At 53.7% G+C, this 17,996-nt stretch overlaps 9 protein-coding genes across 9 annotated transcripts in view; 7 read left to right on the top strand and 2 right to left on the bottom strand.

Moving 5' to 3' along the window:
* SODALDRAFT_342146 (hypothetical protein) overlaps positions 1 to 523 on the top strand; it is a 2,562-nt gene extending 2,039 nt beyond the window's left edge. Inside the window, exon 4 of the mRNA XM_028613076.1 lies at positions 1 to 523. Within this exon, the coding sequence (XP_028470708.1) occupies positions 1 to 516 (516 nt within the window). The 3' untranslated portion in view covers positions 517 to 523.
* Positions 524 to 549: 26 nt separating this feature from the next.
* SODALDRAFT_355092 (hypothetical protein) lies at positions 550 to 1,560 on the top strand (the record flags this gene model as incomplete). Its single annotated transcript, XM_028613782.1, has 4 exons — positions 550 to 706; positions 1,144 to 1,285; positions 1,356 to 1,427; positions 1,491 to 1,560. The coding sequence occupies 4 exons, from the start codon at positions 550 to 552 to the stop codon at positions 1,558 to 1,560; spliced, it is 441 nt and encodes a 146-aa protein (XP_028470707.1).
* Positions 1,561 to 2,711: 1,151 nt separating this feature from the next.
* On the top strand, positions 2,712 to 4,061 carry SODALDRAFT_327060 (AN1-like zinc finger protein). Its single transcript, XM_028610330.1, has one exon. The coding sequence runs from the start codon at positions 2,901 to 2,903 to the stop codon at positions 3,837 to 3,839; it is 939 nt and encodes a 312-aa protein (XP_028470706.1). The 5' UTR covers positions 2,712 to 2,900; the 3' UTR covers positions 3,840 to 4,061.
* On the bottom strand, positions 3,872 to 5,261 carry SODALDRAFT_327059 (hypothetical protein). Its single transcript, XM_028610329.1, has 2 exons — positions 4,748 to 5,261; positions 3,872 to 4,682 (listed from the first exon to the last, which is right to left on the bottom strand). Exons 1-2 carry the CDS (start codon positions 4,960 to 4,962, stop codon positions 4,004 to 4,006), a joined length of 894 nt encoding a protein of 297 aa, XP_028470705.1. The 5' UTR covers positions 4,963 to 5,261; the 3' UTR covers positions 3,872 to 4,003.
* A 725-nt stretch (positions 5,262 to 5,986) lies between these two features.
* On the top strand, positions 5,987 to 7,998 carry SODALDRAFT_327056 (glucose-6-phosphate isomerase). Its single transcript, XM_028610328.1, has 3 exons — positions 5,987 to 7,028; positions 7,127 to 7,233; positions 7,350 to 7,998. Exons 1-3 carry the CDS (start codon positions 5,998 to 6,000, stop codon positions 7,868 to 7,870), a joined length of 1,659 nt encoding a protein of 552 aa, XP_028470704.1. The 5' UTR covers positions 5,987 to 5,997; the 3' UTR covers positions 7,871 to 7,998.
* Positions 7,999 to 9,144: 1,146 nt separating this feature from the next.
* Positions 9,145 to 9,886, top strand: SODALDRAFT_26158 (hypothetical protein). The gene has a single exon (XM_028607454.1). The coding sequence runs from the start codon at positions 9,255 to 9,257 to the stop codon at positions 9,666 to 9,668; it is 414 nt and encodes a 137-aa protein (XP_028470703.1). The 5' UTR covers positions 9,145 to 9,254; the 3' UTR covers positions 9,669 to 9,886.
* Positions 9,887 to 10,063: 177 nt separating this feature from the next.
* On the top strand, positions 10,064 to 12,112 carry SODALDRAFT_327055 (hypothetical protein). Its single transcript, XM_028610327.1, has one exon. It carries the CDS (start codon positions 10,214 to 10,216, stop codon positions 11,765 to 11,767), a length of 1,554 nt encoding a protein of 517 aa, XP_028470702.1. The 5' UTR covers positions 10,064 to 10,213; the 3' UTR covers positions 11,768 to 12,112.
* A 506-nt stretch (positions 12,113 to 12,618) lies between these two features.
* On the top strand, positions 12,619 to 13,072 carry SODALDRAFT_327053 (hypothetical protein). Its single transcript, XM_028610326.1, has one exon. The coding sequence runs from the start codon at positions 12,655 to 12,657 to the stop codon at positions 12,829 to 12,831; it is 177 nt and encodes a 58-aa protein (XP_028470701.1). The 5' UTR covers positions 12,619 to 12,654; the 3' UTR covers positions 12,832 to 13,072.
* Positions 13,073 to 13,226: 154 nt separating this feature from the next.
* SODALDRAFT_26107 (SH3 domain-containing protein) lies at positions 13,227 to 16,090 on the bottom strand. Its single transcript, XM_028607452.1, has 4 exons — positions 15,793 to 16,090; positions 15,320 to 15,409; positions 14,493 to 15,248; positions 13,227 to 14,404 (listed from the first exon to the last, which is right to left on the bottom strand). Exons 1-4 carry the CDS (start codon positions 15,796 to 15,798, stop codon positions 13,457 to 13,459), a joined length of 1,800 nt encoding a protein of 599 aa, XP_028470700.1. The 5' UTR covers positions 15,799 to 16,090; the 3' UTR covers positions 13,227 to 13,456.
* Positions 16,091 to 17,996: the final 1,906 nt, after the last annotated feature.

The raw sequence follows: 17,996 nt of genomic DNA, 5'->3' as shown, positions 1-17,996 counted from the left end.
GGTCCTGCAGGTGAAACCGGCGCTCAAGGCCCAATTGGTCCTCAAGGTCCCGAAGGTCCTGAAGGTGCCGCAGGTCAAGATGGTGCTCAAGGTCCAGCAGGTGAAACCGGCGCTCAAGGCCCAATTGGTCCTCAAGGTCCCGAAGGCCCCCCTGGTACAGCGGGCTTTACGGACCAGTACGGCTATCTGGGCTGCTACATCGCCGAAAATGATGGCAATTTCGGGCTAGACCCTTTTACCACGCAGCAGATCCTCACGACCTCTATTGATGACTGCGCCGATCTTTGTGGAAGCCAACCGTCAGGCCGGAGCCTTTACTTTAGTCTGGCTAACAACGCCGACGGCGACTCCATTTGTACGTGCGGCGACATCCTTGAGGCTAATTTCTATCCGAATACTGGCCTCTATTTTCAATGTAACCAGCTGTGCAACTTCCCGGACAATCCTGCCGAGGAGCGTTACTGTGGAGGGACATTTTCTGGGCTTCCTGCTGTTTCGCTCTTTGGTGCCATTTAAAATCTAGATAGTGAAAATATAAAGTGTTTCCAAATGGACGTCTCCCACACACTCTCTCGACGCTTCTTCTGGGCCGACAATATCTTGTGGAAGGAAGACATCCAAGGCCATCATGCAACAGTGATACTCGCGGCGAGAGATCTCATCGTTGATACGGCGGCAGTTTCAGCATACCTGACTGGTACGGATGGTTGGAATCAGGATAATTAGTTCGTGGAGAAAAGCTGGAATTTGTATGCCGCTGCCATGGAAGCAGCTTTCTGATTCCTCCAAATTTCTATATTACATAATCCGCCATCTCTATATATATCCAGGCTGATGTATCTTCCACGCTGGAAAATATAAGGTACCTAGGTATCTTACAGTAGAGGGGGAAGAAGGGAGAAATATCACTAGTGTCCGGGGTGAAGAGGGAAAAGCGAGTCGTTATTAACGCATACATTTAGAATTATTTACTTGATAGTGATAAGTGGAGGACCCCCCATTACTCAGCCAGAACGGCCCCCAAGCAATAGAACCAAGGACTCGGAGCCCCTAACAGGGTAATAAAATATCAACTAACAGATGATTCCCAATCTCCCACGCGTGACTGCGATCTCGGTGCCCATACAACGGCCACTGCCACAGCATTCTGTCTGCTTGTTCGAATTAATTTGCAGATTGTCTTCGCTATCAAAAGACAGTGGCAAAAACATCTCTGCGTCATGCGAGAGCAAGCCTTTTTGCTGCACGCTCGGCGCGAATCTTCTCTTGCGTCTCTTTACTCCAGGTTTTTGACTGATGCTTCCGAGAATTCTTCCGTCTGTTGTTTTTCCCCTTCCAGACTGCTGTCACACTAGGCTGGACTGGTTCAGCGCCCGGGAGTGTAGACAAGGCGATGGTTTTCATGACGGCCAGCTTCTCCGGGCAGAGTCCTGACTAGTCTATAGGCGTCTAAACTACTAGAAGAAGCAAAGCCCTCAGGGTAAAATTAGCGTCATTGCCCGCGCAATGAAGTCGCCCGTAAGGGCAGCCCAGTTTGAGAAGGGAGGCGACGAAGAGTGAGAGATGCGCGAGGATACATCTGGCTTGCAATGCTAAGGGTGTCCAGTATCTGAAACCCGGAATAGTCGACCTAAAACGAGTCTAATACTTGCAAATCGTGTCGAATGTCGTGTCCAACCAGGACAACTCGTTTAGTCCGAGGAATCAAGGACTCGATATATGCCGCTATATCATCGTTGTGAGCAAGACTGACTGTTTCTCCAGAAAGGAATCTTCGTGAAGCCCCTTGTCTGTATTCAGGATATCCGGTGACAATATTATATGTCCGAAATCGCTTTGTTTGTCGCTTGGCTTGTCGTCTGGTTAGTCGCTTGGTTGGCCGCTTGGTTGGCCGCTTGGTCTGTTTGGATAGAATTGATATCATCGATATCCAATATTGCAAGGCCCACTTAGAAGTGAGATGGTGCACTCGGATTGACTTTTATTCCATTTTCGAAATCAATCGCGATCAGCGTCACGCCGGAAGCTTCATGAAATGGACTGATATCGTCCGGTAGTTGCAGCAGGTCCATTGCCTCTGCCTCTGCCTCTGCCTCTGCCCTTAGAACAGGTAAACTGGTTAATGCATCGAGATTTTCAGTCTTTTTTGTTTCTTTTGCCCGTTCCCAATCAATGTCTTCTTGGTTAGATAGTTAGGCATGACGATACATACATACCTACATTCATATTTCATCTTGATTGAAGACTTGGTTTATTCAATCTCTGACAGCCGATATTGCCACGGTCACCATTGTTAATCACGACTGGCCGGCTGATGGTCTCGTCTGTCGTCCTCGAGTACCTTGAGGGGCACGTGGGTAGCAAAATACATAGCAGTCGAAGCCACTGAGCGCTCACCCAAGGACTGCCATTTGCTACCCGCGTGAGGGGAGAGGAGGGGGTACAAGTAGCTCCAGTAATTAGTGGGTACTTCACGGGCCTGCTTCGGGGGACTGAGACCTGTAGCCGCTGGCGTCCAAATCTAGCATCTCTGGCAGCGGCACAAGCACTTATTATGTACCTAGGTACGTTAGAAATAGAAATTTAGGTACAACGTACACTAATTAAGTTAGTGGAAATATCCGGACTTGCGGCGGCGACACGCATCACCCGCTACGCACACCCCACAGGTCTGGGGATCTCCTCTCCGATTTGCTAGCAGGTTCCAGGTCTTTCGAAGCTTTCGTCAGCCCCGATTTCTCAACCTTGAACGAAGAAACGGTTCTGATTAAGAGCCAGGAAGTAGCTTCTTTTACGTGGACTTGACGCCCAGCGAAGGCGATATCATACCAAACGTGGCGGTGATCGCGAATATATAAAAGTGTCAATTAGCGGCATACACTCGAGGAGCTCTTGTCGCCATGGCGTCCAACGTGGACCGGAACGAGACGAGCTATGTGAACATGGAGGAATCGAAAGACGGATTTGACGCCAGCCTCTTGGGGAAGCACTGCGAGTTCGATTACTGCAACCAGCTCGACTTCCTACCATTTTTCTGCCAGTCCTGCAGAAAGACTTTCTGCCTCGACCACCGGACCGAGGGCGCTCATAATTGCGCCAATGCGGGCGCCTGGGCCCAGCGACGTCGCCAGGCTGAACTCGCCAAACCGTCCGTCGGCCAAGGTCGCCAGCTTCGCGACACGGTATCTCAGAAGCCGTGCGCCTCTCCTTCTTGCAAAACTACCATCGGCACTTCCCTCGTCCCCGGCGTCCACTGCGCCAGCTGTAACCGCGACTACTGCCTCAAGCACAGGCTGAAGGAGGATCACGACTGCAAGAACCTCGTCCCGATAGGTGCGCGACCTCCCGGTCAGGTCGACATCGTCGCGTCAAGAACAAAGAGCGCGTTTGACAAGCTACGCGCGTGGGGATCCGCGAAGAAGGAACAGGCCGGTCGAGCCCTACCGAAGCCCAAGCCAACGTCAGCCACACAACGCCTGATCGCCGTCAATACGCTAAAGAAGACCGCCAAGGGCGACGACAAGCTGCCGATTGAGAAGAGGGTATATGTCTACGTCGAGGCGGAGGCAGAGACAGCGAAGGCCAAGTTCCCCAAGGGCGAGTTCTTCTTCTCCAAGGACTGGGTCATAGGGAGAGTGTTGGACGAGGCGGCGAAGCGCTTGCAGGTCGAGAACATCAACAACCGGTCGTCAGAAGAGAGGGACAAGCTACGGGTCTTCCACGTGGAAGGTGGTCGGCTGCTCGAGTTCAACGAGAAGGTTGGAACGGCGTTGGTGAGTGGGAACACCATTATCCTACTCCGGGGCGTAGGACCACCCCCAGACTTGATCGATCTCTGAATGGAAGCGCGGACGAGGATGACGAGGATGATTGGCATGATGCTTTTTCCTATGTCTTGCATAGCGGACAATGTCTACGTACGTATCTATCTATATGCGCTATATATACACAACGCCCCGCATTATGTGGGCAGCTCTATCCCATACAATCATGCCTCAGACATCTATAGCTCATTCTCCGTCCCTCCCTTCTTTGACAAGAGATCTTCCCGCCTAGTTGTCGGCGCATTCTCCACATAACCCTTGCCCCCATAAGCTTCGAAACCCTTGTAGAACAGCCACTCCACCGCATCCTCGACGGGCTGGTCAAACAGGAACGGCAACACGGGCACCACGGCTAGGCCGAGCCCGATGGGTCCCCACGCCCGGAGCCTCGCATTTTTCACATTCTTCATTGCTTTCCCGGAGTACTTGACCGTACTATGAATCGTGAAAGCGGGCAATCCCATGCTTGCGAGGGTCTGGAAGATGCCCCGCTGCACCATGACGGTGCGGTAGTCCTCCAGCGGGGAGACTTTGCCCGGCTGAATCTGCAGCGCCTCCGTCGACTCGACTGGTTGCTGGCTAACGAATTTCTCTTGATGCTCCGTGAGCTGGAGTGACGGGTTGAGGATCCGCTGGTTATGCCAGTAGGCCTTGTAACCCTCGTGACTGACGTCGCCGAGGATATAAAGCCAGGAGATGCCATATGCGGTGCGGACAAGGTTGGGATGCGCAACGGGGCGGAAGGACTCGCCAATGTCGGATGTGTAGGCTACATAACGGTGCGCAGACATCAGGATAGTGCGAACACGCGTCGCGTAGGCGGCATAGCGGACGTTGGATTCGGTTGACTCGGGAACGCTGCGACATTTTCTTAGCGGTTATGGAAGCGAAGCACAGAACGTCTCGAGGTATCCAGCACGTACTATCCGTCGACAAGCTCATTGTAAAAGTTGTCTTCCTTGTCCTGGCCGTCCACTATTTTCTGTAGAGAAGCGGGCAGTTTCTCGGACTTTGAGGCCTTGTTCAGGTCGAAGGTTTTCTTATCATCCTCAGCGTGAGACGCCCCCGAGCGCGGACGTTCCTGCGCGGTATCGTCCGTCGTGGCCGGCTCTTTGACGTTGAACTTTTTCCACCACATCATATGTAAAAGACTGTTTGAAATGTTTGCCTCCGTGCTTGTGTCGCGACTACAAGAACTGGATGGACTTCATCGGCCTCGTCCAGAAGCCGGTCCAAAATGCATGATCAGATAAGTCGATAAGAAACCCGGACTACCCGCTCGATGTCATCTGGACGACGTATTTTCTGAATTTACCCGGCGGCGTCAAGGTACTGAGTACATACAGATACCCGCATTAGGTACCTTATGTCTCTGACCTTAAATACGCGTACAGAGGTAAGCATCGCTGGGTTGTTCTCTCGCTGAGTTCCCAGTCCGGCAAGCCTGATAAACCTGGAAACAAATAAAAAGAAGAAGAAAAATCAGCAGCAATAATGCGAAAGATTCGTGCATGCTTTCTGTACCACGTACGGAAGATAAGGTAGTTACCTTACCTAAGGTACCTGCCTTAGATACTACCCGAAGTAAGGTACCTTAGGTGCGGAATACAGTACCCCACCCAAGTCGTACCTTACCCATAACGGAAACCTTGTTATGTTACCTAGGTAAGGTACCTAGGTAATGCAAAAAAGAGCCCCCTCCATGATTACCCCGCACCCAAAACGCTGCTGTAGCTACAGTAGGTAAGCTGATGGCGTATGAAGATCGTGGTGCTTATTAGTATTTTTCTAAGCTGCTGCCCCTCTTCGAACCTCTTCGAAGAACTATTTCAAGTCCATTTTCCCTCACGGCATCTTCGGCGTCATTTTCTCAAATCCCTGCAGAAAGTTTTGAACAACACGGATCCTCCCCATCCATCTTCCCAGCTGGCACGAATTGGATAGGTATTAGTACGCAACCCTCTATCCCCCCATCCGGGAATCCAATCTCTATTTCTACATAAATACAGGCTGATAACGCCACCATTCGGACTGTCCAGACTGAGGTGCTAACAAACCAAACAGTTGCCCCTCCAGACATCCGACGAGTTCCTGCTCTCTGTTGCTCCTTTCGCACCTGTTCATCGATTATCGTATCTTCATCAATTGACCCTTATTTAGTCGTCCTCTCATAATGGCTCCCGCGAACACGCTGCCCGCCTGGGCTGAGCTCCAGGCTCACCGCGACAGTGTCGGCAAAAACTTCGTCCTCAAGGAGGCCTTTGCCGCCGATCCGGAGCGCTTCTCTAAATTTACCCGCACTTTCTCTGATCCCGTCTCTGCCGATATTCTGTTCGACTTCTCCAAGAACTTCCTCACCGAGGAGACCCTTGACCTGCTGGTCAAGCTTGCCGAGCAGGCCGGGGTCGAGAAGAAGCGCGATGCCATGTTCGCTGGCGAAAAGATCAACTTCACTGAGCATCGTGCCGTCTATCACACCGCCCTACGCAATGTCGGCGGCTGGGACATGAAGGTTGATGGCGTTGACGTCATGAACGGCCCCAACGGCGTCAATACCGTCCTTGAACATATGAAGGCTTTCTCCGAGCAGATCCGCTCCGGCGAGTGGACTGGGTATACGGGCAAGAAGCTGACCAACATTGTCAACGTCGGTATCGGCGGTTCCGATCTTGGCCCTGTCATGGTCACCGAGGCCCTTCGCCATTACGGTGCCCCCGACATGACCCTCCACTTCGTCTCCAACATCGACGGCACCCACATGGCCGAGGCCCTGGCGGCGTCCGATCCGGAGACCACTCTGTTCCTCATCGCCTCCAAGACCTTCACCACGGCCGAGACCACCACCAACGCCAATACCGCCAAGTCCTGGTTCCTCGAGAAGACCGGCGGCAAGGGCGAGATTGCCAAGCACTTCGTTGCCCTCTCCACCAACGAGTCCGAGGTGGCCAAGTTCGGCATCGACACGGCCAACATGTTCGGTTTTGAGAGCTGGGTCGGCGGCCGCTACTCCGTTTGGAGCGCCATCGGTCTCAGTGTGGCCCTGTTTGTCGGCTTCGACAACTTCCATCAGCTCCTCTCGGGTGCCCATGCCATGGACAAGCATTTCCGCGAAGCTCCTCTCCGCGAGAACATCCCCGTTCTCGGTGGTCTCTTGAGCGTCTGGTACTCCGACTTTTTCCAGGCCCAGACTCATCTCGTCGCTCCGTATGTGTATCCCTATCCTTGTTCTTCATTGTCCTTCCCGACTTCCCTGTCCTTGGCACACATGGGGAATTTGAAGGCTGACCGGAACCTCGTATTAGCTTTGACCAATACCTCCATCGTTTCCCTGCCTACCTCCAGCAGCTCTCCATGGAGTCTAACGGCAAGAGCATCACCTCGGATGGTTCCCCAGCCAAATACACCACCGGTAAGAGGCCATCATTCTAGCTCCCCATGACCTCCAGCTGGAACCCTGCCAATCCCTACCGTTCCTCTGGCTATCCCCTTCTTCTTCTCCGCGTGAGTTTTAACACGCGATCAAAGGTCCCATCTTGTTCGGCGAACCCTGCACCAACGCCCAGCACTCATTCTTCCAGTTGGTGCATCAGGGCACCAAGCTCATCCCATCCGACTTCATCCTAGCCGCCAAGTCCCACAACCCCATCTCGAACAACTTGCAGCAGAAGATGCTGGCATCCAACTATCTGGCGCAGGCCGAGGCCCTCATGGTCGGCAAGACGGCCGACCAGGTTCGCACGGAGGGCACGGCGGAGGAGCTCGTGCCGCACAAGGTATTCCTCGGCAACCGCCCGACCACCTCAATTCTGGTCGGTGGCCACATCGGTCCCGCCGAGCTCGGCGCGCTCATTGTCTACTACGAGCACCTTACCTTCACCGAGGGCGCCATCTGGGACATCAACTCGTTTGACCAGTGGGGCGTCGAGTTGGGCAAGGTTCTGGCCAAGAAGATCCAGAAGGAGCTGGACGAGCCAGGCAACGGCGAGGGCCACGATTCTTCGACTGGTGGCCTCATCAGTGCCTTTAAGCGTTATTCTAACCTGTAAGCGGGAAAAGCTGCCACGTACTGTGTCCGCGAAGATTGAAAAGTTAGGTCTTCTTATCCGTCCTCGAAGACGCTATTGAATAATCATAGATATTTTTTGATACCACCATTGAAAGGTCACCTGGTGATATGAAACTGTCCCTCTCACTGGGTGTGATGAATGATAATGTCGTTAGATCGCCAGTCGTCTCGTCAGCCTCGTATGATAATGACAGGGAGGGCCTCTACGACCCTATGTCTCTCGATGGCCTGTATCATGGATCTTCCATGTGACCTGGCTGGAATACCAACGAGACCCAGAAGGATACCTCGAGAACCAGAGTTAGTGTAAGCGGTCGCGTGTAATCGGGATCTATAAGGGGGCGAAGCTCGCGCCCTGTTCTGACGCACGCATCCGAAAATGCCATCGTACTGAACAGGACAAGAAATGCGATAAGATCGTACGAAGTAGAATGATAATTATTATTAGACGTGGGAAAAGTGGGAAGATGGCCTTGTGCTTCCTTTTTCTTCTTTTTTCTTTTTCTTTTTTTTCTTCTATTTTTTAATACGTTTTGAATTATGCGATATACTAATAAACAGTGCTTGTACACATCCGGGCCAACGCATTACCCGGCATGATTCGGCTGAGCCACTCTCTGCCTTGAAATTTAGGCACTAACCATCCCTATACGGATCCCGGCACCAAACGAATTCTGGAGCTTCAGCATCGCAACTACTCGGACGGACGAGCCTCGTACCTCCAATTCACCCTCCGCCACACACTTCAACCCAGACAATCCGCCGATTTTCTTCCATACGCCAACATGGTTCAGATGTACACTATCGCTGGCCGCCAGGTCGGCTCCCATTACGTACGTGCCGTCCCCTGGCCTCCTTACCCCGACATCCACATGGGCTTACCAAGACACTGCAGTTGGCCATGGGCGTCCTCGCTGCCCTCTTCGGCGGCGTCTACACTGCCACCAGCGGCGGCGGCAGCAAGGCTTCCGCGACGGCCCCGCCCATCAATGCCTCCAGCTCCGACGAGGCCGACTTTATTAAGTGCGTGATTTGATCCCGTCACTGGGCCATTGCTTCGCCCAACGAGGGGTTTCATTCGCTGACTACTCGCAACAGGAAGTTCCTCGACGACGCGGAGCAAGGGAAGAAGGATGCGAAGCATTAGAGTTTCCGGCGCGACGATACCCGTATGAGCGGTCGTTAAGACCTGTGTACATATAGAGTTGGGTTGGGTTGGTGTTCCGACATCAGAGATACGATTGACACACTAGACGGCGCACATACGCTCGAAATAACAACGTACTCTCTCGTCTATATTTTGAGATTCGCGCTGTGGGACCGGAAGCGTTTGCCGAAAGCACAGCGAGTGGTGTCGTTCGTCCATGCGGTGTGATCTCGCGGTATTGCGCCAGTGGTTGTTCCAATGGTCTACAACGGCCCCGGTCTATTGTCTCTTCAATCATCACTCGATTCTTGATCTGGCAATCATGCTGAGGTATATTCTTTCATTGATGCCATGCCGATGCACATGCTTGACGGGTTGGCGTCTTCGACCCTCTCGAATTTGTTGCCAGTCAGGACAATCAGAACGGAAAGCCCCGACCTTTGAAAAAGCCGGGACAAACCTGCCTCAAACCGCATTGGAAGCTGTCTATTCTGGAACCCCCACCAACCACCATTTTCTCGTTGTAAACAAAACAACCAGAAGGCGAAGTATCAGACAGGTGAGACGGTTCGCGCGATTTTCCCCAATTTCTTGCCAAACTTGGCATATATTGCTCATAAAAGTATTTTAACTTGAACTTTTGGTACACGATGGGGACACTCTACGACATGGTAATATCCAGACACGCGCAGTTGTAGTTCTTGTCTTGCTTTCGGGCGAGTGATCTTAAATTCGGCCAGTAAGGTAGGTACAGGTACATGGTACATAGTCCCATGGGACCAAACGAGGATTATTAACATGAAGTTATGCAGCCTCCATAGCGAAATGGTACACAGTGCATGCAGCGCCTATCCGTATAAATATCCGATTACTTCGTACGTTGGTTAGTCGCGATTGAAGGGTATCCCCACACAGTAGCTTATACCATATCGTACGGTAACCTCGCATGCCCCAAACCTTCCCCCCAACCCGGAAACCCGCCCACTGAATTTTCTGCTCCCTCGCTTTTTCTCCTTAACTGCAAATCGGCCATCTCCACATCCACAACATCGCATCGCGACTCCTTCACACACGGATACAACGATCATTTCCCACAATTGAATCGCGCCCTACACCATTGTCCAAGCCCCTTCGCGATACATACAAAAGAAAGAGGTGGCGACGCGTCCCCGCACTATGACCGACCAACCTGCTTTGCAGCAACACCCTGTCACGGCGGACGGTCAGGGAGGTCATGTAGGCGAAGTAGGGCAAGTAGGCCACGAAGCTCACGAACACGAAGAACACGAAGAACACGAAGAACACGAAGGTCAAGAAGGCCATGACAGTCACGAAGGTCATGAAGGTGACGAAGGACATGCAGTTCACGAAATCCAAGAAATCCACGAAGAACACGAAGGCGACGACGGCAACGGAGTTCACGAAGGCCACCCTGGTCATGATGCTCACGACAAGCAACAGACCGTCGATACAACGACTGCGTCCGGCGTCGCGCCACCTACCGCGGCCATCTCCACGCCGCCAGCCAAGGAGCGGCATTCCTTGACACTGGACCAGCGACGCGCTCTCCGCCGTTGGGCCAATTTGCAACCCAACCGCCCCAGCCATAAGCTGTGTATCGAGTGGTTTTATTCGCAGTACGGTCAACACATCTCCCAATCCACCGTCTCGCACTCGCTGTCCCCCAAGTACTCCCGCCTCGACGGCGATAACCCACAACTCTCCGGCTCTCGTCTTCGCTTCGGTAACTGGCCTGATGTCGAGAAGCTGGTTCTCCTCTGGTATCAGCAGGTCCAGGCTTCGGGCCGGCAGCCCACGAACGATGAACTCGCCGAGAAAGCCAAGTCCATCTTCTCCCAGCTCCCCCGCTACAAGGAAGAGCAACCTCCCGAGTTCTCCCCCGGCTGGATCCACCGTTTCAAGAAGCGGTATGGGCTGCTCGTCCGACGCCAGCGCCGGCTTGGCGATCCGTCTATAAGCCCCGGAGAGGACATCAACTACCTGGCCGAATGCGTCCCCCGCTTCATGGCCATCTCCGCCGACACATCACCCGCCGCCATCAAGGAAGCCGTCGTGCGGGTCGTCGGCGTGGAGGCTACACTCCAAATCTGCGCCCTCGTCCGCGACGAGATCCTCCGTCGCGCCCAGCAGCCGAACGCCATGTCCCTCTCCAATACCAGCTCGCCGCAGGTGCAGCCACCTCCCACCATAACGCCGCAACCGCCGCACCCGCAACACCCGCAACACTCTCCACACTCACCACCCCCCCAGAATACCCACCCGACCGACCCCAACCTAGTTGCAGCGGCTCCTCCTCCCGGCGGCGACACGCACATGTACGGCACGGGCGAGGACGACCCGGAGGTCGTTCTGCAGAACGCCCTGCGCCAGCTGCAGCAGGAGGAGGCCGATGCCGAGGCGAGCGCCGCGGCGGCCCGCGAGGAACGCGAACAGCGAGAGCGCGCCCAGGGCACCGCTGCCGCCGCTCTCGCCACCCCGGCCATGCATCATCGGCCATCGGCTGGCCACCCCCGCTTCACCCCTGTCCCCGGCAGTATAGCTGGTATCCACGGCGGCCACGGCGATGATCTCTCGTTGACCCCTATAAAGTCCGATGAACCTATTTCTCACCATGAGCGGCCGGTGCGATGCCCCTTTTGCGTCAACCAGCGGATGCTTCGCAGCATTCGAGAGGCCGTGGAACACATGTCGACCCATGTGGTCGTTTAGGATACGTGTTGTTGGAGACTGTGCGAATATTTTCGCAGACTAAATGGACAGGTGCATCCGGGAGAACGTCCGTTTGTTTGCACACATTCCAACGGGAGACAACACGCACACACAGACACACAGACAGACACAGACACCCAGAAAGAAAGAGAAGTGGCCGAGTTCATTCGTTTTGTGGAGGGACTAACTTTACCTCTTTAATACACACTATAAGCGAGGACTGGCGTTTCATCCACATAACGGCATCGGAGGCATTGGGCAGGATGGGTTTGAAGGCACGTGCCGTTTGACACAGCTTGGGTTGGACATGAGGATCTTCTCCCGTTCCCTTCCTGGACGAGGGCGCTGCTATGCTTAAGCGGAGGATACGGAACGAGCACCTTGTATAAGAAGTTGTGGTATATTGATACACGTAATGAAACAGGAAAAGGGGAGGGGGCACAACTTGCCCATGCACATGAATCAATTGAGGCGTTTCGTCCGTAAATAACACCCAAGAGCCAAAGCAAACGTTAATTCGGCAGACTGGACGTGGTCGGCATTTGCACTCTGGGTTCCTGTTCCCGTTTACACCGGTGATCTATACGCCTTGGGCGCGGCTTATGTGGATTTCTTTGCGAAGTCCAGCGAATATTCCACAGCAGCGAGGCAGGCATTGATTGGAATGAGGCCATCTGCACCACCACGACGTGTTCACTGGACATTGAAATCGGTGAACCATCTAGTTTTCATCTCCTTTATAGCATTGCATCTCGGAACACGTTTACTGATGGTATATCATATCATCCCTGCACTCCATCCCCCAAACCCACCCGTACCTTAAAGCCCTCTCCAAGCCCCCCCCCCCCCCCCCCCCTGTGGGCTTATCGCCCTCCTCCTCAAAAACGATGTTCCATTCTGGCCCCGGTTCGAGCATGCAGCCTCAGCCTGGCGTGATGCAGCAAAACAGGAGCCAAATCGCCCCACCACCAAAATCCATAGGGGGCTTGACCGCGTGTTGGGGGGGAACTGGTGAACTGAACTATGTCCAAGCCAAACAACAACCATATAAACGCCGCTCCTAGTCGATGCCCCATGCCGGCAACAAAGCATGCTCCTCTTTACCCTGGAGATCTTTAACAAGTGGTCGACTGAAAGGTAGAAAAGGACGTCCAAAACAAAAAGAAAGAAGAAGTAAACGAAAAAGGAAAAAGAAAAAGAAAGATTTTCCACAGTACACATGAGTATCATAAGCGGTCTGTCTCATCCGTCATCCATTGCAAGAAGGAAGGGAAGAGGGGAAAGCAAAAAAAAAAAAAAAAAAAAGCAAAGGTGGCCGCGCTAAAGCCAGCGCAAGGGGAAAAGGGGAAAAGGGGAGAGAGAAAATGGCAAATCCTGTTTGGTATGGCCCTCGTGCATGGTCTAGATATAAAAGACCAGACGGCGGTATAAGGGACAAGTGAGAAGTGCCTTGGCAGACGAGCGGGCAAGATGATAACCGTGACACCATCACAGGCGCCTGCCAATGCGATTCGGGGGAGGGAATCGGAAAGAAGCAAGGAAACGAGATTCCGAAGGACGGCCTGAACGTCATGTGCTTTTGCTTTCCCAATACACACACACACACACACGCACACACACATGCAAGACATGATGCCAAAGAATGCGCCGCATCCTGAGAGAGAAGAAGACCCTAACCAGGATCATGAATCAGACCTGCTCAACGTAGAGCATGAGCTTTTCATTCCTCTGCAGAGCGATATCAAGGTCATTGTTGCTTAGGAGGTTGGGCTTGTCGCCGGTGCGTTCATCCTTGTAGAAGAGTTCGATGGTCTCGTCGGCGGGGATCTTCAGTCGCTCCCGGACCTTGTCGTACAGCTGCTGGAATTGGATATCGGTCGGCACCCGGATGGCGATCAGATCACCGTTGAAGCACAGCTTGACCTTCATTGCCGAGACCGCCTGGTTGACGCCGGGGGAGATGGAGGTCTGGGAGGGCTGAGACAGTGAAGAGGCTTGCCGAGACATGGCGGACATGGCCGAAGTGGCTTGGCTGAGACCCGGCCGTTGCGGCGCTGCCGAGAGACCAGAATAACCGGCACCGTTGAGGTTGTTTCTCGAAGACTGTCGTGACGCGCCGTCGGCGGGGGAGTCCGTGGACGACGGCTGGGAAGCCACCGAGAGTCGGTAGTCGTCGCCCATGGAGTTCGGGTCGATCTCGTAATCGCCTTCGCGCGGGGCGAAGAACTGCTTCACCAGCATGCACCGAGAGATGTACGGCGGTTGCGCGAGCAGGTTCTTGACGTATGCGTCGAGGTTGTGCAGCCTGCCTTCGGTGATGGCGTCGGTGACATAGTTGACTGGGCCGGGCATGTAGGGGAGCGTGCGCTTCTGCGTGCCCGTGTTGCCGGCCTCGGCGGGGAACTCGGTTAGGAGAGCGATTTGGAAGTCGTAGAAGTCTTCGTAGTAGCGAGATAGCTCCCAATGCCGACCATCTTCCAATGTGGCCTCGATGACAAACCAGTACTTGTCCTCGGCGAAGCAGTACCGCGGGATACGAGCAGAGACGGGGGCGTACATTTGCGAGACCGACTTGGGAGGGTGCGGATTCTGCGCGACGACCCCTTGCTGGGAGCTGCGGATCTGTTGTTGGGTGGCCTGGAGGTAATAGCGAATGGTCAGATGGGTTTCATGTCCCAGTTCACGATATTCCGTAAAACACGTTCCGGCGAGCCCCACTACTTACTTGGTTGACGCCGTTCTGGCTACTTCTCCGGGCCTGCTGCTGGAGACTCAGGCGCTCCATGCCCTGCTCGACATTCTGGCCGGTGCTGCTGCCGCCCTCGAACTTGCCCAGTGTGATGCTGCTATTCTTGTATTCGGCGGCCATCTTCTTCCATTCCTCCACTTTGGGAACACCCGCTTTCTTGACTGCGTCGGCCGGGTTCGGTACGGCTTTATCGGTGGCCATATCACGGATCTCGACGAAGGAGACAGGGATCAGACCGGGGCCACCGAGGCGACCAATGGGTTTGGCGACGAACCATTCCGGGTTCGATTGCGCGATGACAATGATGGCCTCGCCGGCCTTGGCTTCGAGCTCATCACCCCGCTCCGCCTGGAAGTCGTACATGACAATCCCGTACACCATGGCACCCGACTTTCCGGATCGAGACATTCGGTGGATTGCGCCAGAACCGGGCCGTTGGGGAACGGGACCTTCAGCGTAGCCGGAATCATGATCGGGATTCTTGGAAGCCGCTGCCGCTGCCGCTGCCACGGGAACGTGACCGCCGTCGGACTGGGCGCTGTCTCTTTCGGTGCGGCCTAGAGCCTGGAAGAAGGCGACCGGAACGAGACCACGGGCGTCGGGCAAGGCTGGGTTGCAGGCCTCGTACCAATCAGGATCAGTTTCTCTCCCAATGACGTGGAAGAAGTCACCACGAGAAAAGCTGAGCTCCTGTTCTGACTGTGCTTCGTAGTCGTAGAGCGCCCGGATGACCTAGCAGGGGAAAAACGCAACGCCAAGTTAGAATCATGGCCGGGTTGGGCCGGGGTAGTAAGTATGCGCACCTTTTTGGGGGGTACAATCGCCACTGCGGATTTCGGGGCAATGGAGACCTGAGGCTTGTCCTTCTCGCCTTTGATGGATCGTCGGAGGGCCTTTAGAAAGAAAGGCATAGTCAGCACCGTATAGACATAGAGTAAGCCAGGAGTAAATTGTTATGAGGGTTGAGGTTGATTTTGAAGTAAGCCCAGTGCGCGCAAGTGGCAGTCAGGGTATAGGAGGAAGCCGATACACTAGTGTATTGCTTCCTTCTTTATCTCCTGAACAGCTAGGTACAGCACACTGGTGGTGGGATAGTGACTGTATGTGCATGTGTGTGAGAACCCCCTATAGGAGTTAAAGCGGGCGGCAGCAGCGGCAGCAGCAGGTCCCAGATATTTCTTTCGATATGTAATGCGTAACAACAAGTCAAGAGGGAAGGGAGAGGTGCCGGGGAGAATAAATAGGAGGAAGCAAAGAAGCAAAGGCGACCACGAACCTTCATTTTGCGTGACAAAGTAAATCCACCGCAAAAAGCCCTATTTCTTGACTCTTACTCTTCAGTTGTATTGATTTGCTCTTATATCGCGATTAATGTATCAGGCCTAAAGGAATCGAGAAACCTTGGTGACACCGCAAGAATACTGCATGTAACCCAGTCACGGGACCTAGGTTCAATGATGCTCCTTCGGACCTTCGTGACTCGTGTCTTGTGTTCTGGGTTGTAATATGGTTTCGCGTCAGGGATGACCCAGCGTGATACGGCGAATGGATCCAATGCGATCTCGGAGAGCGTTGTCTTGAGCGTAACAGCGGGCAGGAATGCTCTTTTCGATATGCAACTGCCACGGATCCTCGACGTGTGCAAAATCTTCCCGGTCGTCTGATATCTGCCGAGATGGAGAGTGGAATACTTATCGGTAAACAGGGTCTACGTCGTTAGACCTCGAACAAGATCGTTTCGGTCTGCCGGTCTGCACTATAATTCGTCTCGAGAGGTCTTCCTTCTGTCGCCTGTAGGGAGTTCGTCTCGAAATGGCGAGTTTGTCGCGTCGTCACCTCGACTCGTGATTACCTCTCCTCAACTCAATGTGCGCACGTCGATTTGCGTCCGGTGCTCCTGCCTCGGCGTCGGAGACGAACACGTCCTTCGCGCTGATGATGACTCTCCGATTGGTCGTTAATATTTCCTCCTGCGTCCTAACTTCGCTCCAGGCTTCCAAATATAGTGTCGCAATATTCGGTGGTGGAATCGAAGGCGGTCTTGGGAGTGGCCGGGAAACGAGGGGCAAGAGAGAGAGAGGGAGGGAGTCAGGTCAGGCTGTGCTCTTGGAGTATGCACAAATCCCTCAGAGGATTGGTCGCTCGGTCTGGGCGCGTCGCTTGTTGGGGTCGCGAATGGTCACTGAGACTCAGCACCGTCGTTGTTGCGGCGTGGCCATGAATGCCGACTTTGATATGGGTCAAGTATCCGTAAGAAACTGAACGTCGGGGGGAAGAATGGGGGGGGGGGGAATGCAAAATGCAGGTTGGACAGAAGGAGGGGGAGCCCAGGGGCGGGTAGGTCACGCAACGGCTTCCGGTACGTACTGAGTACTTCGGCCTTCGTACCACACGGTTTTTAGACGCCCGTCAGTGTACTCCAGTACGGCGAACGGCCTGCGTGTTTGGCTATCAACAAAAAGCCACACGCGCCTACCGGTACGCTGAGCCTGAGCCCTAAGGCACAGGTGAATTGATATCATATCGATTAATCCAGGGAGTCATCACGGAGTAAGGTACCTGTAGATTTACTACGTGAGGTAGCCGTCTCCTTTCTCGTGTTCCGGTCCCCCCAACGTCCCTCGTCCCATATCCTGTGATTATTGTCCCTTTTCTCCTTGTCGCCGCCCCTGAACTTGAGCGGAGTTGTCCGCCCTTGTGATCCACATTGTCAACATGGCCTCCATGTTGTAAAGGTACAGTATGTACTGTACCTGCTTCTCTTATCCGTACTTCCGTCGTACTCGATACATTTTCCGCGTAGCTCGCATCAGGATAGGTACATCCGGAGGGACACCATCTACCTTGGCGAGCCACAAAAGACACTCGATGATGCCTAAGGTACAGGTCAAGGTAGCTCAAGTCGGAGGTCTTTTTGGACGATTTCATCCCATGGCTATAAGGTAAGGTAGGTAGGTTGTGCCCGGAAATGTACAAAGTACGACGTTATCCGTCTTAGGGAGTAAGGAGTAGCCAGAGAACGGGAGTCACGATGTTTGGAAGAGCGGGGCGAGCGACTTCGTTCCCGTCCGGAGCCGCCGCGAGGTATATTGCCACTCCGTTGGCAAATGTCCGTCAGCGACGCAACTGTCGGAGGCTTTATTTACATATCAGTTCAGTCATTCTTGAGGCTTGGCCGAGCTAGGCCTTTGTTATCTACATTGAGAGTTTCTTGGATATTTTCGCCTGTATTAAGCTTGTTCTGCGACGGCAAAATTGTCCAGGGCCATACAGGAACGTGTGGTGTCTTGTCTTTGCGTCGCAGCACTTTCTAGAAGCCAGTCAACTCGAGAACCACTCACTGCATTTGGACTACGTGAGACATAAGACTACCCAATAGACGAGAGCGCGGAAAAACAGTAAGGTAATGAATGGTCGTCTGACGTGCTGGGTTTGAACTCGAGACCCCCATCCTTCGGAAGGACAGCTGCCGCGTCGTGA

Source organism: Sodiomyces alkalinus, assembly GCF_003711515.1.
Source record: "Sodiomyces alkalinus F11 unplaced genomic scaffold SODALscaffold_1, whole genome shotgun sequence".
In the NCBI taxonomy this organism is placed as follows: Eukaryota; Fungi; Ascomycota; class Sordariomycetes; order Glomerellales; family Plectosphaerellaceae; genus Sodiomyces; species Sodiomyces alkalinus.
The sequence above is the reverse complement of the archived record's forward strand: the minus strand, read 5'-3'. Positions and strand labels throughout refer to the sequence as shown.

Bases quoted from the DNA above. Each gene is read 5' to 3' on its own strand.
- SODALDRAFT_327060 (XM_028610330.1), top strand. From the start codon at position 2,901: ATGGCGTCCAACGTGGACCGGAACGAGACGAGCTATGTGAACATGGAG.
- SODALDRAFT_327059 (XM_028610329.1), bottom strand. From the start codon at position 4,962: ATGTGGTGGAAAAAGTTCAACGTCAAAGAGCCGGCCACGACGGACGAT. The intron at 4,683-4,747 runs GTACGTGCTGGA...AAAATGTCGCAG, and splicing joins AATGAGCTTGTCGACGGATA to CGTTCCCGAGTCAACCGAAT.
- SODALDRAFT_327056 (XM_028610328.1), top strand. From the start codon at position 5,998: ATGGCTCCCGCGAACACGCTGCCCGCCTGGGCTGAGCTCCAGGCTCAC. The intron at 7,029-7,126 runs GTATGTGTATCC...ACCTCGTATTAG, and splicing joins CAGACTCATCTCGTCGCTCC to CTTTGACCAATACCTCCATC. The intron at 7,234-7,349 runs GTAAGAGGCCAT...ACGCGATCAAAG, and splicing joins CCCAGCCAAATACACCACCG to GTCCCATCTTGTTCGGCGAA.
- SODALDRAFT_26158 (XM_028607454.1), top strand. From the start codon at position 9,255: ATGCGGTGTGATCTCGCGGTATTGCGCCAGTGGTTGTTCCAATGGTCT.
- SODALDRAFT_327055 (XM_028610327.1), top strand. From the start codon at position 10,214: ATGACCGACCAACCTGCTTTGCAGCAACACCCTGTCACGGCGGACGGT.
- SODALDRAFT_327053 (XM_028610326.1), top strand. From the start codon at position 12,655: ATGTTCCATTCTGGCCCCGGTTCGAGCATGCAGCCTCAGCCTGGCGTG.
- SODALDRAFT_26107 (XM_028607452.1), bottom strand. The intron at 15,249-15,319 runs GTGCGCATACTT...TTCCCCTGCTAG, and splicing joins CGATTGTACCCCCCAAAAAG to GTCATCCGGGCGCTCTACGA. The intron at 14,405-14,492 runs GTAAGTAGTGGG...TATTACCTCCAG, and splicing joins GCCAGAACGGCGTCAACCAA to GCCACCCAACAACAGATCCG.